The sequence below is a fragment of the Rhinolophus sinicus genome, chromosome 17, assembly GCF_057876585.1.
Source record: "Rhinolophus sinicus isolate RSI-liver-muscle chromosome 17, RSI-T2T, whole genome shotgun sequence".
NCBI lineage: Eukaryota > Metazoa > Chordata > Mammalia > Chiroptera > Rhinolophidae > Rhinolophus > Rhinolophus sinicus.
In genome coordinates this window covers 142,515,095-142,531,620 of record NC_142517.1, presented here as the reverse complement: position 1 = coordinate 142,531,620, position 16,526 = coordinate 142,515,095, and the positions used below count along the sequence as shown (strand labels likewise).

Sequence of the window (16,526 nt, the reverse complement as noted above, 5' to 3'; positions counted from 1 at the left end):
ACCAAATTATACTTTCCTGACCAATGTATATAAATTTCACTATCACACACCAGCATGGAATAATCTTTTCAATACATTTTTGCTTATTATGTTAGTTATAAAATGGAAACTTGATGTTTCAATTTGCATCTCTTAGATTATTATGGTGGCAGACAAGGAGGCTGGAAATAGTTCTATGATTACATATTATTATGTTTAAAAGAATGAAGTATGCATTTGTCTGTCTCTCAGTGTTACCTGAGGCACCACTCCATGCTGCTATGTGTTTCCCCAAACAACCAGCTGGTTTAATGCGTGATATAGGCAGCGAGTAGCACATACTGGACCACTGACAGAAGCCTCAAGTCCCAAACACCAAGCTCAGATAAAAACAAAAGACCAGAAACGAGGCTGTTTTCTGAAACCACCTTACTAAAATGTAAGTGCCATTGCACTGGGAAGAAGAGCAGCCTTCCTCACTGAGCGGATGAAATGTGCCCTGAGGCTTCAAAATCCCTTCAAGGCTTTGGGTTCTCACACAGGTTGGTTTGTGTCCCAGCTCTGCGTTTCACTGCTCTATGAGTTTGGACACTATATTTAATCTTTCTAAGCCTTAGTGTGCTTATTGGAAAAACAGGAACAATAACAAAACCTTCCCACCAGGATTTTTTTTTTTAACGTCAAATGAGATAATGCATGTAAAGTGCTTAGATGGTATATGTGTCAACAGTCGATAAAACGTTATCTGCTATTGCTATTAATGAGAGTAGTAGTAGCAGTAGTTTCTGTTTTCACCTATTAAATTGGACCTATGGTAGAGATTAAAATAAGGAATGTTGCCTTAGCCAATAGGAGTTTTAGATTCCACCTAATCTTATCCATTCTATATCTACACATCTATCTACCTACTTACCCATAAATAGCAAGATAGAGATATACAGACACATCCCTTACGAAGGGACTGACAGTCATCCATGTAATTCACACCACAAAATCTAGCCTGGGTTAAGAACAAGCCTGGGCTATCATTGCCTGGGGCGGCCATGGTCAAGTATACAAACAGCAAAGTTCATCAATATCCCTATTTCACACCGTTAGCCCCAGGAAGAGCATGGAGGAAGTAGATTTCCAGAGGACATGGGTGTGAACCGTGGAGGAAAGGCGTGACCTACCTGGGATATGAGCAGCTGGCATGCTGCCAGCTCCCGCTCGCTGGCATTCATCTTCCTGTTGGAATCCATCTGGGCGCCCTCAAGCTGCTTGCTGCGGTTCACCAGGGACTTGACCTCCGACTTCATCTTGCTGATGTACAGACGGGCCATGGTGAACTCCTCTTCGATGACTCCATTCACATCTGCCAGCTGAGCACAGGAGGGAACAAGCTCAACTGCTGTCTAGTTTCCAGAGGTTCATGGGCCCCCTGACACCTGTCTGCGGGTCCTCAAGAGGTCTGTGGCTTCCTGGTTAGAAATCCCTAACAACAGGACCACAAGCTGAACATGAGCGCTAAAAAGTACTATAGGCTCACCTCAAGTTCTCTGAAACTTCAAGTGAAACAGTCAAGTAAAAATCTCTACTAAATATAATTATCCATTAACCAGGTTTTCCTGTACAATTGATAGTTGGGATAAAAGAGACCCTATCAGGAGAAAAAGACATCGGAGAGTTAAAATGAGATAACTTTGAAGAGGTGTTCCATTCAATGTCTTATACCCTAAGATTTCTAGAACAGAAGCAATGCCTGGTGATCCTAAAGGTGACTCTGAGTCCCTGTAAGAACTCACATTAAAATTGCAATAGTGTTTTCTATAGTCTGCTATTCAGAGAGAGAAGTAGTCTAACGGCTTGAATATGTTTCTATGACTAAGGGTTGAAATAAAAAGTACTGTCTCTATACTCCTCAATTAAACAAACAAACATAAAAATCTAATGAATAAGAATGTGTCACTACCAAAAGCTCCTCTAGATGAAGACTTTCCTGCATGACTTCTCATTACTACCAATCTATGCGTCCCTGCCTCTACGTGCCTGCTCTTCCAAGCAGACAGGAATCTAGTTTATTATTTAAGGTCACCTGAGAATAACAGTCTAAATACACCTTTAGAGGAGAAGATCCTGACAGCCAGCATTCTTGCATTATCTCATATTTGGTTTCTAAGTTTCAGAGCTCTATTGCAAACAAAAACTGAAGCAAGATACTTGAGCTGGAAACCCATTTATTGAGATGCAAACATGCTCTTGAAGGGCAGTTGACCAAAGCAGCAAAGTAACTGTATGCTTTTAACCACCAGAGGGCGTCCTAGCACCTCAGGAGAAACGAGAGCCCTGTCCAGAATCCAGCCATGAATGGAGGCTTCAATTGGTTCTAAGACAGTGATTCTAACTGCCTGCTTTTGTCATTATTGCTGTTATTACCTCATCATATGACTATTTTTTTCAGTAAACATTTAAGAGCTAGGAATATGGAATCGTGTATCAACCCTGAAAATTGGTAGCAGATAGGAAGTACACTAACTAGACAGCACTGAGAGCCTGTAAGTGGGTGTCAACATTACCCTAAGAATTCCACAACCGTATCTGTTAAATCAGTGTCAACCAACACAACTCATAATCTATATTAACAGCAAGAAAATGTGCAAGTATCAACTTCTGACTCCATCTTAATTTAATGGCGGTTCTTGCTAAACCCGTTGTATTTCTGACTGTCAACAATTTGTCTGCCAACACCATTCATTATATATTCCCTTTATAATCCCATAGCATGGAGATAATAGGTGAGAAAAGCCCTCAAACTTTACATTCAGTTTTGTTCTCTTACCTCTGTGATTGGTTCAACGTGGAAAAGACATGAGAAACATGTTCTTTAACCTGACCAGGTATACCCTGTACATTGTCCAGTTCCTCTGAAAGGTAAGGAAGCAGCCACATCCTTTATGTGGAATTCACGATCTATACCAGCCTCTGGGGGTAAAACGTTGCTGAACCAACATGTAGGCGTCCTGGGAAGGGTCAAACCTCTCTTCCTCTCCAGGTCTATCCTTGGACAAGCACATTTTCTATTCGATGCCCAGATCCCATGTGACGGGGAAGAAGGAAAAAATATTTACAATAACGGACTTCCTCCAAAGTGATAGCTGGATAGTTCTTCCCCCAAATTAGAACCTTCATCTCTGAAGCCGACTCTTGCCTTATAAGATCTAGAAGGGAGATTTTGAGTCCAGGCTTGATGGAAAAACACAATCCCCCAAACAAATGTTTTTAACTGTAAGGTTTCTTACCCTTTAAAGAGTTCATATATTGAGTCATGTAAATTTACAGTTTTCAGTAACTCCAGTACACTATTATTTCAAATAGAAGAGCCAGACTTTGTCGCTGAAATGTTATTTATAACTCTCCCCTGGGTCTGAGGATGACTCCAACAGTACATACGACAGTGTGATGCAGTACAAATGACTAATCCAGGAGAAAGGCTGCCTGCACATGGGAAGGCAGATGCTGCCTGCCCCCTCTCCTACTCTGCCTATAGAGAAAGACTCATCCCCACACCCACCCACCTACACCGTCTCTAGAGCATGGAGTGGCTGTGCAAGGTGCCATTTCTAAACCAAGTCAAAGGTAAGTAAGGTGATTGATTGTTCACATTCTCAGACATAAAGGTCAGATTGAGACTTGAAGTCAGGGTGGGTCGAAAGAAAATTAGGCAGTTAATCCATTCCATTTACTCTACCTCTAGTCTATTAGTTGGTGGCTGGATTCCTGGAAATCTTTGTTTTAAGGAAAGCACAGTGACATAGGTACATGAAAAAAAGAGGAAGCTCACTAATAAACCTGGATAAAGTCAACACTAGGCTCATCTTGGCATTTGCTGGTCTCATTTTGTTTTGTTAACTCAACAAAATATTGCTCAGACTCTGAAAATGTTTCAAGACATGACTGAGCTGGAGAAATATGGGTTCTTCTGTTTCATACTGTTCAGGCCTTTTGTATCTGGAGCTGAGAACTGAGGAAGACTCCAACAGCCGTCTTTACCCCCTCACCCTGCAGCACTATCAGTAGAAACTATGGAAACTGGAAGGATATTAGGAACAGAAATACACAGTCACTGAAAAAAGATATCCCAGATCTGCTCATTTTCTTAGACCAAAAGAATTATATCAGTTGAATAGTACTAAAAATACGAAAAGTATCTGTAATAAGTAGGACTTCATCAATCTAAAAATCTTCTGCAGAGCAAAAGAAACAATCAACAAAATGAAAATGCAACCTATAGAATGGGAAAAACGATTTTCAACTCATGTCTCTGATGCGGGGTTAATATTCAAAATATATAACAAACTCATACAACTCAATAACAAAAACCAAACAATATGATTAAAAAATGGGCAGAGGATCTAAATACACATTTTTCCAAAGAAGATATACAGATGGGCAACAGGTACATGAAAAGATGCTCAACATCACTAATCATCAGGGAAATGCAAATCAAAACGACAATGAGATATCACGTCACACCTGTTAGAATGACCATCATCAAAAAGATAAGGGATAACAAGTATTGGCAAAGATGTGGAGAAAAGGGAACCCTAATGCAATGTTGGTGGGAATGTAAAGTGGTGCAGCCACTATGGAAAACAGTACGAAGGTTCTGCAAAAATTAAATTACTTAAAAACAGAGTTACTACATAATCCAGTCACCCCATTTCTTGGTATATAGACAAAGGATTTGAAATCAGAATCTCATAGGCATATCTGCATTCCCACGTTCACTGCAGCATTACTTACAATAGTGAAAATATGGAAACAACCTAAGTGTCCATCAATGGATGAATGGGTAAAGAAAGATGTAGAGTGCATATATATGTGTGTGTATATATATATATATATATATATATATATATATATATATATATATATATATATACAATGGACAATTCTGTAGCCGTGAGAAGGAAGGAAATCCTGCCATCTGTGACAAAATGGATGGACCATGAAGATTCACCCCTCATGTGAAATACGTCACAAAGAAAAATACTGTGTAGTATCACTTATAAATGGTATCTAAAAAATCTAAAAAAAAGTCAAACTCAGAGAAACAGAGTCGAGCGGTAGTTCCCAGGGTTTGGAGGGGTGGAAGGTGGTGGGACGGGGGAGTTATTGAACAAAGGGTACAAACTTCCACTTATAACATTAAAAAGTTTGGAGATTTAATGAGTAGCATGGTGATTATAAGCTGTATCATATGCTTGAATGTTGCTAAGAGAGTAGATCTTAAATATCCTCATGAGGAAAAGGAAATGGTAACTGTGATAAAATGAAGGGGGTAGCTAATGCTATGGTACCGTTTGGTAATAATTTTCAATATATAAATATATCAAATCAGGACATTGTATACCTTAAATTACACAATGTTTTTACACACACACACACACACACACCAATTATATCTCAATAAAGCTGGGGAAAAAGTATCTTGTGTTCATAATGATACACCTAAGAAATATTTGTGTATGTCATGTAATTTCTCAGCTGACAACCTTCGAGATAATCTGGGCTCACACTGTCATTTTATAAATTAGGAAAACAAAGCCCAAAGAAGTAAAGTGACATGACAAAGTCACATCACTCCTCCCTTTAGCTCTCATTGCCCTAATGATTAAATCATAAGAAAAAACAAACAAACAGAATATTGGTAGTTACAAAATAGTCATGGGGATGTAAAGTACAGGGAATATAATCAACAACACGGTAATAACTATATATATAGTGCCAGGTGGTACTAGTCAGAGGGATCACTTCCTAAATTATATAAATGTCTAACCACTATCCTATACACTTGAAACTAATATAAAATAATATTGAAAGTCAACTCTAACTGAAAAATTTTAAAAGGGGGGACAAAATCAATAGTATTGTGATAGTGTGGTATGGTGTCAGATGGTTGCTGGACTTACCATGGTGATCACTTCTTTAGCATAGGGAATAAAATCAATAATGTGGTAATAACACTGTATAGTCATAGGTGGGTACTGTTGAATAACTATGATGTATACCTGAAACTAATATAAATACATATGTATGTTAGCTACGTTTTAATTAAAAATCTTTAAAAAGAAAAGAAAAAACAGAATAATTAAGAATATGATGCTTTATAAGTGAGAGTTATCAATGAAATTAACTAGTTCTCAATGAAATTAACTAGGGCATCCAATGTCTGGGATCCAAAAATATCTTCAAAACATCCAGTTGAGTGTTTAAAAATAATCTCAATCATACTTCAGGTTCCCAAATGTAAGGACCTTTTTTTAAATGCTGAAGTACCTAGACACTCCTTGATTTCATTAGCATTTTTCATCAGCTCTATTTTAGAACGTAGCATAAAAATATCTTCCTTTATCATTATCAGCAGCAGGCGCCAACTTCCCATAAATCAAATAACTCCACCTTCCTATTTTGAGGGCCATTTAATCACCCCAACATCAAAAGTTTAGAGCTCAACACCGATGTATGCTTCTGAGAAATTCTTCTAAATCCTCAAATATAAAAGCACCAAACTAGAGCTTACTCAGGTATTCCTATAGTATCTGAGAATTCTATGCTAAAATTAGATTCAATCGTAAAGATGCATGAAATAGTCAGTTATAATAGCTGTTCCATGAAAGAATGACTAGGTTGACAGGAAGCCATATACTCTAAGCCTAGAGTTTTCTGTATTTCCCAGATATGTCTAGAAACAAAAATAATTTGGGGACTCTTTTCTAGTACAATCCCAGCACAAAACCTGAGTGTTCCCACAAAGCAGGCTCACGTAGAAGTCAGCCTTTAACAGTCAAATGGCGAAATTCAAAGAATTTTGGTTTTGGGGACTTGTGAGGTGGATGATGAACAACACAGCCAGCACCTTTCCTGGGCTTGATTAAATCCACACACATTTATCAATGGCTGCTCTGTACAAGGTGTTGTGTTATAATAAAGCTATAGTAATCAAAACACCGTGCTTTTGGCATAAAGATTTAGATCAATGAAACAGAACAGACACCAGAAACAGTCCCACACACTTTGGGGGGTATTGGATATGTTCATTATTGCACAGTGGTGATGGCAGCATGACTGTGGACACATGTCAAAACTCCTTAAATTGTACATTTGAAATAAGTGACACTTACTTCATGTCAGTTATACCTCAATGAAGTTTTCTTTTTAATATACCTATCTTATTTTTCAATGACATCACTATATTGTGGCAAATTATTAATATTTATTGGCTGATAACTTTGCTTATTCTCCCTTTTCTCTTCATGGACTTTATACCTCCTCCATTTTTCCCACCTCCCTAACTTCCTTGTTATCAATGGCACCAATGTGAACAACTCCAGGGGATTAATCATGGTTGGTTTAAGCCAATTGCAGTAATCCTATCTATTTCTCTTTGTTTTCCCAGCTTCCCTTGCAGTTTGGGGCGACCATGTGACCCACATCTGGCCAACAAGGTATAAGGCGATGGCTAGGGGACTTCTGGGATATAGTTCACACCTGATTGAAAGTTGGCCGCCTTTTACCCCATCCTGCCTTGAATGTAGTAGTGTTAGGATGTGATGATTGGTGCTATAGCAGCTATCTTGCTACCGTGAGACAAAAACCTACAGATATAAAAAAGAAACAGGCTGAGGAAAGCAGAAAGGAAATAAAGAAACGTCCTGGATCCTTGACATTGTTGAAACACTACACCAAACCAAAATTTGCTTCCAAAACTTTCATAAGCCAAAAAATGGCCTGGGGAATATCTTGTGAAAATATAGATTCTGATTCTGTAGGTCTGAGGTGTGCCTGAGAGTATAGTCCCAACAAGCTCCCAGGTGACACAAATCACAGCCTGAATAGCAAGATTCTAGACTTCCCCTACTGTGAATAAATGTGGCTTTGTTTTTAAGTCACTATTAGAATCCTATTACTTTCAGCTAAAAGCTTTCCTAATCCATATTGATTGGTTGAGGAATTTTCACTCTGTTGGGTTCTCATAGAAAAGGAGAAACACAGTTCTGAGACTAGAACTGTTGCTTCACCTAACTCCAAATTTCTGTGACACTGGCATGTAAGTTTGAAGACCAAACCATAGGGCCGACGAAGATTTGGAGACATTTCCTATAGGAAAGGTAAATTTTTTTTCTCCTCCTCCTTATCCAATCATTCACTTAGTCATCCATCATTCATTCAAATATCACCATGCATGTGGCAGGTACAAAGCATTGTGCTAAGCATTGGATACTCAGGAGAATAAAGCAGACCCTGCTTGCTTAGGATCACGCCATTCTAAGAGCAGGGAGAGAGGATAAAAGAAGGGCTGACTTACAGTCTTCACATCATTGGTGCCAATAATTCCACCTATCTCCCCCAGATCCTTCAACAGTAAATTCAGGATCTCGGTAGCTCTCTTTTTCTGGTGGTTGCTAAGTTCTTGCAGCTGATTCAGTTCTCTCTGTGTAGTTGTCAATGAAGTCTGAAAACACATTTTAACAATAAATTAAAAGGGTTGTCCATCAATTTCATACAAGCTACATTGCAAAAAAGAATAACAACATAATGTAGGATGGAGTTCTTTTATCATTTTATGTGATTTCAACATACGTCCTTTTAAATCAAACTATAGTATAGCACTACTTTCTTTGATAAGAGGAGGAATTTGTCTTGGCCTGATATATTATGTCTACATATCAGATGACACTTTCCAGGTTAGTGAAAAAAGTTACTAAAAATAAATAAAGCCCAAAAGGAGCCTTTAAGTTTACAACGTGTAATCACATCTTCCTACCAACAGATGTCCTGGGTCAGTCCACATCCTCCAGGGTCTAAACACACCTGTGAGCACCCCCATCTCCACTCCCAAACCAACCTGCTCCCTGAACCACTTCCAAATTCCCATCTGACTTCAGTCTAGAAGGGCCAGAGGGGCATTAATGAGTTTGGAAAACAACTTAGAAAAATGTCTAATCTTCAACGAAGTTGAATTGAACACTTTTCATCCCTTCTCAAAATTATTCAAGTTCAACAAGAGAGGGTTTCTTAATATATAGCAGAAACTCCATGTTATTGCCAAACGCTAACAAACCCATCTCTTTTCCATCCCTCACATATATTACCAGAAGGTATATATTTTTAACTAACTAACTAACTAACTAACTAACTAACTAACTGACTAACTTAACAAACTCCCAACGTCAACAGAATAGTTATCTTTTGGCGTCTTGGTATGTATTCAGTGAATAAAGAAAATAATTCCCCTAAATTACAAAGCTGTGAAGGTTAATGCAAAGACATTTATGCAATCTTCCAATTTCAGCTATTTTACTAGAGCACTTTTTAATGATGTGACTAAAAATAGTACTCTAAATGAGTCTAGCAATACTTCTGCTTGACAGCAAATAAGAACTGTATTATGGGAAACGTTTCATTGTTTTGAGAAGTAAATAAGGTAAACACCAAGGACTAGGTAAGGAATCATGAAGAAAACAGTAAGTGGAGAAAATCTAAGTCTCCTCTTTTCCTAAGTGACGTCTGACCCGTATTTCTATTTGTTTTTGTTCTGGCATTGCCACTGCTTATTTCATTTTTTTTAAAAAGCCCACAGAAGCAGCAGTTCCCATCTTGGGAAGCCATTAGAAAGTCTTCCTTCATGAAACTGAATGTATGGAGTGGGGCGCCTTTCTATCAGCTCTACCGTCAGCAGATTAGAGCTTTCCTGCGCCATCTGCTAGTTCTCCTTGCCCGGGAGGACTGGATGTCTTCCACAAAGCAGGCTGGGCACAATCCCATAATACCAGACCACTGGGTCGCGGTGCCAAGGGCAGTTGCATAAAGCCATTCAGCTTCCCACCACCCATTTTCCAAGTAGATAAAGGACAAAATGGACACATCCCACCACCAGCCACCTTGCCAAATGCTCGTTGGCCCTGCTGCCTCGAGCTCACTGCAGCATCTTTCACTTGGAGAAACTGAAAATTAGAAAATGTGCAGACTAAAAGCACTGGTATAAAACAGGACAACAAACAAACCAGGACAGCTCAGTCCTGGGATAGTGTAAGAAGCTGTGGGAGGAAGTGAATTGCATTTAGAAGGGTATAAACAAGAAGAGTGAAATCCATGCCTTCCATGTCACGCACTCTTGCTTGCTAATATAACATTTTGAGATTTATTTATTGGTAGTGTAACAAATGCACAGATCCATGCAAAGTGCTTTATGTAAATTGTCACTAATTCTCACACATTATTATCACCATTTTTACAGATAAGGGAACAAATACTCAAGAAATTTAAATGTTATGACTCAGGCCTAATAGTTGTAAAGTAAAAAATTTAACGAGGATTTTTCTGGCTCCAAAGTCTGCACTCTTTTGACAATTTCACAAGGCATCCCTACTAATGTTATATATTCCCTGAATATAAAATAGTTGTGCTATGCCATTCCAGGATGAGTGGACAAAAGTCACTTACACAAAACATTTCAATTATTGCAGAATTTCAGAGAATGCATCTAAGTCTAACACTGAAAAACCATTCAGGCAACTGCCTTCCTATATATCGTAGAATCTGTCAACAAACATCAATGTAAGTACAGGAATTGTAGCAGAGGAAGTCCCGCCCCCTAGAAACAAATGCTCCAACCGTTTTCTGGGCCAGTTCATCTGTCAACTGCTCATTGGCCCTGGTTTTATCCTCCACTTCCTGTGACTTCTGGTCATAATTGACGGCCAGTTCCTCCAGGGCCTGGAGAACTTCTTTCACTTCATCTTTGGCTGCTTCATTTTCAATTTGGAGACGTGTCAGCTCCTCTTGGATCTTTTCATAGTCTCTTCTTGTAGAAGCTAAAAGCTGGGGAAATGGGATGGCATGGAACTGGTGAACCTATAGTTCATATGTTTATGTGCTATACTCTATTCAAAATAATTAAATAAAAATAGATAAAAGAAAACAAGTTGGAAAAGCTCAGGATGACTAGAAATCCTACTGTATATCCAGATGCTAAGTTTAAGAAAAAAAAAAAAAAAACAAAACAACCCAGCATGTTATCTGAAAAATCTGTTTCTTCTTTTTTTTTCCTTTTTTTCTTTCGTCTTTTTTAGTTTAAAGCTGCATAGGCTTAACTCAGACAACTGATTACACATCAAAAATACCACACTTTGTAGCTGGTTGGTTATTTCCACATGTTTAATAAAGTGTGGGTGGACTCATTTCCGAGGACAATAATACTTACATAGCTTTTTAATATTATCATTATTTCATATTATAAACTGGTAAATTTCAGGCTAAAAGGGCAGTCATCGATTTTTCTTAATATTCATCACGGATGTATGGAAAGATATACCATAAAGACTAATACAGGTTACAAGTGAATGATTGGGTTTGTAAATGCTTTCATTATCTTCGTGCCTATTCTATTTTTCTGATTTTTCTGTAATGAACAGATACTGCCTTGATACTAGAGAAAAAGAAAAATATTAAGGGTTTTAACTGGAACAAAAGGGAAAGTTTATCACAGGCAATTGTACCAAGCTGGAAATGCAAAGGAATAGAATGGGAAGAAGAGGGCAGGAAACACAAAGCAAATGGAAGACTCAGCTATAGTGAAAGGAAAATCGATTAAATACGGTTCATCTGATTGCTAAGGCATACATGATCTCCCTGCCAATGGAGGTATTTGGGTAAGGGGTAAAATTGATGCCCTGGAAAGACGAAGGGGAACCGAGAGGAAAAGGAAGGAAATGTTTATAGAGAGAGTTAATTCTCTGGGAGGGCTAGGACTGGGGACATGAACCCAAGCTATAACTGCATCACATGATCCAACTCGTAGCATTTTAGCAACAAAGCGTACAGCACCCTAACGCACAAAAGAGGAAAAAAATACTTAGATGGTCATCAGGAAGAGAATTACGAATCATTTATGTTTGATAGATTGGCTGTCTACCCTTTGCTTAGGTTCCTGTTTATAAAATACTTGGCAACATGTAATGCAATAAAGACATTTACTGGGGAACTGAATGTCATCAGGGAGACTGAAAACAATTTGTCTCTTTTCTACTATATCACATGTGTACTAACATAATATTTGGACCCCTTTCTTCTTTGCTTTACCTTCCTCTACCTTCTACTTTTTTGTTTGTTTGTTTGTTTTTCCTACAAGATAGCACAAAGACGTGATCCAATTCTTAGAATTTTGCAATTCATGCAAAGCTAAAAAAAGGTTAAAATGGCAGGAAACAGGAGTGCCAGGCAGACGGTATAAAGAAATAGAACCGTTCTTGCCCAACTACCAAGCTCCTCCATCTCCGTTCTTCAAAGACTAAGTGTAGCAACCAGCTACTCACTTTCCAACCCCCAGAGCTCTGCAAAGTCAGACACTTATTTTCTAAATTCAGGCAAAATCAGCTTTTAACAGGCATTGAAAGGGAACCTACCAAGAAATTTCCACATGATTCAGTGATTTTGAAAAAATTCTTTGCAAACTAAATCTCTGAAACAAACATCATAAACAAAGAGCAATAAAAGAACTTTGTACGAAAAATTCATTATTGCGAACTTTACCTCATCCTGATCCAACATCTGTTGTTTCAGCTTTTCAGCCAGCTGGCTCTGCTGGTTAATTTCATCATCCTGGAATGAAACATCATGTTTAATTCTTTTTGGTTAGTTATGTCATTGTTGATATCCTGGTTTCCAGATGATAGTCAGATACCAGGATGCCAGCTGTGAGCTTCCTAGTAAAATGAAGGGAATGATGTGACGCTTCCTCACAGAGAGATTGGTTCTGGGACCTTGATTTGGTTAAAATACCTCTTGACCCATCTTTGTCAGCAGATGCAACATCGGGGTATTCTTGAAAATATAATGTCCTACACATTCATCTCATTCCCGCTATTCCAGAAATCGAAGGTGGAAGGTTTGGGAACTAAAGGGACTTTGGCGCTCTCTCTCCCAATTCAAAGATGTTAACAGTGAATTCTTTGCTCAGAAAATAAGGCAGTGAATTTCTAACCATCCGCTCTGTAATATATTCATATCCCAAATCTTGTCAAACACATCAGTGACCAGGAATGCTGACACGTGATATGTAAGAGACCAGTATTTCTACTTCAGACCTCTTACTTAGAGAGATTGGAAAAACATTTACTAGGGAATTAATCTCTCTCGATTAGACTTCCCTCCTGATTAGAAGGTAATTTGGAAAAAATGTCTAATTTGGAAAAAAACCTCAAGGAAGCTGGGATGCAAAAATGTTAACGCTTACTTTCTGGCCTGTCACTGAAGTGGGGGAAAAAATCTTGGCAACAGGCAAATTCGTTCTCTTCACTCTCATTTTCTGCCACTAGGTGTTGCTGCCACAAAGCCAGAGCCACCTGACCCTCACTGTCCAGGCACACGACTGCTCCTCTTGACACACCGTCCACCCAGGTCAGGCAAAGCAGCAGGCAGATTATGCACAACAACCACGAGCTCAGCTTTGTGACAAAGATTTTCATGAGTTCAAATGCACATGTGATGCACAGCCTGTGGAGAACGACAACTTGGCTTCACATGTACCCTCCCTTAGGAACAGGAGAAGATCCTATTTGATGACACTTCTAGGGTCTAAACCCCAAGCAGAGTCAGATTCGGTTCAGTATTATTGGGTCCCTCTTTGTGCCAGGTGCTTCCCAGGTATTTTCATCAGCAGCCTATAGAAAAGAAAAGAAATTCCTGCACTGTGTTTTCTACCTTTTCCAGAGATGAAGTGAGGGGGTAAATTCAAGGGCCTGGTTAGCAAGCCTTACTAGCAAAACCTCAGTTTTCCACAGGATATTCTCTAGCCTGTCTGGTCGTGTCTATGCATACATTTAAATCAGATTAACTCTGTGTCACAACTAATGCTTTCCATGGAGCAAGAAAATTCTAAAATCAATATTATAGGATCTGTATCACCTTTTCCTTTGTGTAGTAGATCTTCTGGCCTTAATTCTCTCCTCAAGGAGATCTTGTTTCTACTGAACTTTTTACACCGATGTTTCTTTAATGGTTCTACAAAATACTCATGGCTTTCCTCCCCGAATCAGATTTCTGACAGGAGAATTAGGGAAATTACCCCAGAGTGAAACTTCCAAAAATGGTACTTCCATACCAGGAGACTATGTTTTAGAGTTTGTTTTCTCTTCTACTTTGTAAACTCAGAATGTCAGGTACCAGGAACTATTTCGTGTTTATGTGCCTCAGCCCATAAATATTAAACAACTTAACATAAAAGACTCAAGGAGTTTAACATCAGGAGTTGCCATCTCTTCCCCCGGGACATATAAGCAACTGCTACAAGTGATATCAATCACATGAGAAGAAAAACAGTGCAGCAAGCGTTTTGTTGTTATGTGTTCACTTCAAAGCCGGAAACCCAGGCTTCCTCCATGACACGTGACAAGGTGGGATGACTCAGTGCTTTTGGGGGTATAGTGGGAAACCAAGGCCCCCAACCCCATCTGGGATGGATGAAGAACAGGGATTATGTTATAAGGACGTGAGTCACTGTTCCAGAGACATTTCCAGAACTACACTAACCCTTTATTAAGGCAACTGCTCTAAGGAAGGAGCATAGTCCATTGCGATTTTTAAAATTTTTTCAAAGCTTTCAGAACAAGATGTGCAGTGCAGTCTATCCCTGTCATTCAAGCGCATCCCATGGGACATGTTTACGCACCCTTACTCTGACACTAGGAAGGTCTAGTTCGTGAACAGCAGATTTTAAAGCATTTTCCAAACCATAGTCTTGTCCTTGAATTTTCTTATACGTGAAATAGGTGAGTTGCCAACGGGTCCCTGGTCATCTTTAACTGTAAACGTGTTTTTGTTGTCATGGTAATCAATGAGCTAAGGTTCAACTTGTATTTCAGTTTCCACTTAATTCTCCTCACACATCGCCAACAGTGCGGTGGTATTGGAGAGGTGAGGGAGAGTGAGAGAGATCCTGTCAGCACCAGTGTGCTCATCTTATAACTGCTTTCAGCCCCTCTCGGAACCACCACCCCTCGGAGACCACATATAATGTGACTTCTCCCTCCAGCAAACAGAAAGGGAGAAGATAGAAAAGAAAGAAACTAATGTTTATGGAGCATCTGCTCTGTACCAGAAACTTTTACTCGCCATGGCAACCTTTTGAAGTAAGTAACAGAGATAAGCCCCACTTTGCAGGTGAGAAAAACATCTTCAGCAGGGTAGGTCTTCAGTTCAGGTCTCAGCATGATTGTTACAGGTCTAACTCCAAAGTGTGTCTCTTCCCATCCTGCAGCACTGCCTTGGGAGAGCAGCTGTCCTTACACACATGGAGGGACGGGGGGCAGCAGGAGGGGACCGTGTAGCCTTTCTCCCACCACATTCTACCCAGATTCATTAGGGCTGATAAATTCCTCACTTAAGGGGCTAAGGCCAAAATGGGATGGGCACTGGACTGGGAGTCAGAGGGTGTGTAACCTCATTGCAGTTCTGCCACCTACGGGTTGTGTCAACTTGGGTAAGTCATGTCAACACCCTGGGCTAGCATCTCCTCTGGACCTAAACACTTTCAGCTCTACTGCTCAATAATCTATGAAGGTACCGCATCCCAATGCACATATGATCAAAAGTATCCCACCACCTACATCATCAGAAGCATGAAATACCTTCTAGAACCTTTAAGATGAGGACAAATAAGAAAGGCAGCTAATAAGGCAGACCATAGGTAGAGTCCCTGAGGTCAAACCACTAGCTTTGGCGCCCTCTAAGTCTAAGGCTTTGGGCTCAGTTCTCTTCCAAATCTCTCCGCATCACCCAATAATGGACCACAAGCGAGAACCTTAAAATGTGTGCTTTACAGGGTTTTCAAGGCATATGCTAAAGGAAGACGATGTGACAGACAATGTCCCAGGCTGGTCACCAGGAGGCAGAGGTTCGAGGCTCAACTCTGCCAGCTACCAACTGAACACCCCCAATCCAGGGCATTTGCATCACTCTAAGCTCGGTCCCAATTCCTTTCTTTTGGAAGCTGGATTCAGAACTCTACATCAATAAAAGTGCCTCACGCTGCCAAGGTAAATGACCCCAACCCCAACCATGGCAGGTGTCTATTCATAGAGAACAAGGTACAGAATCCAGTTGTCACCCTCACCCAGGATTCTTTGGGAATTACTAAAAATGAACCTATATATTCTAAAATGAGGGGAAAAATGCAGTATGTTTAAATTATATATTTCTTTGGAGAAATCAAGAAATTGCCTATACTGGTACCTTATCATTGATCTCCTTTTTCTTACTTTGTTTGACGTTTTGTGTAAAATACCTGGGTAGAAATAGAAAGGTAACAGTACCTCAAGGGTCTAAAGGGCAATTAACCCAACTCTCGTTGGTGTGAACAGCTTATTAAATATGTCACTGGAAAGGTAGGGTGACCCCAGTTTGCATTGCTATGGGTACAATGCAAACTCCCAGAGTTACAAACACAAAGCAGAAATAGCTTCCTTAAGGCAGCCAGGCACATTTCTCTTGTAAAGGTGACACCAGAC

General features: G+C 39.5%; 1 protein-coding gene across 1 annotated transcript in view; it reads right to left on the bottom strand.

Annotated features, from left to right (window-relative positions):
• KIF5C (kinesin family member 5C) overlaps positions 1–16,526 on the bottom strand; it is a 144,160-nt gene that overhangs the window by 32,443 nt on the left and 95,191 nt on the right. The window contains exons 13-16 of the mRNA XM_019737476.3: positions 12,553–12,621; positions 10,636–10,842; positions 8,327–8,473; positions 1,152–1,340 (exon numbers count right to left, since the gene is read on the bottom strand). Of these exons, the coding sequence (XP_019593035.1) occupies positions 1,152–1,340; positions 8,327–8,473; positions 10,636–10,842; positions 12,553–12,621 (612 nt within the window). The remainder of the gene's footprint in view (positions 1–1,151; positions 1,341–8,326; positions 8,474–10,635; positions 10,843–12,552; positions 12,622–16,526) is intronic.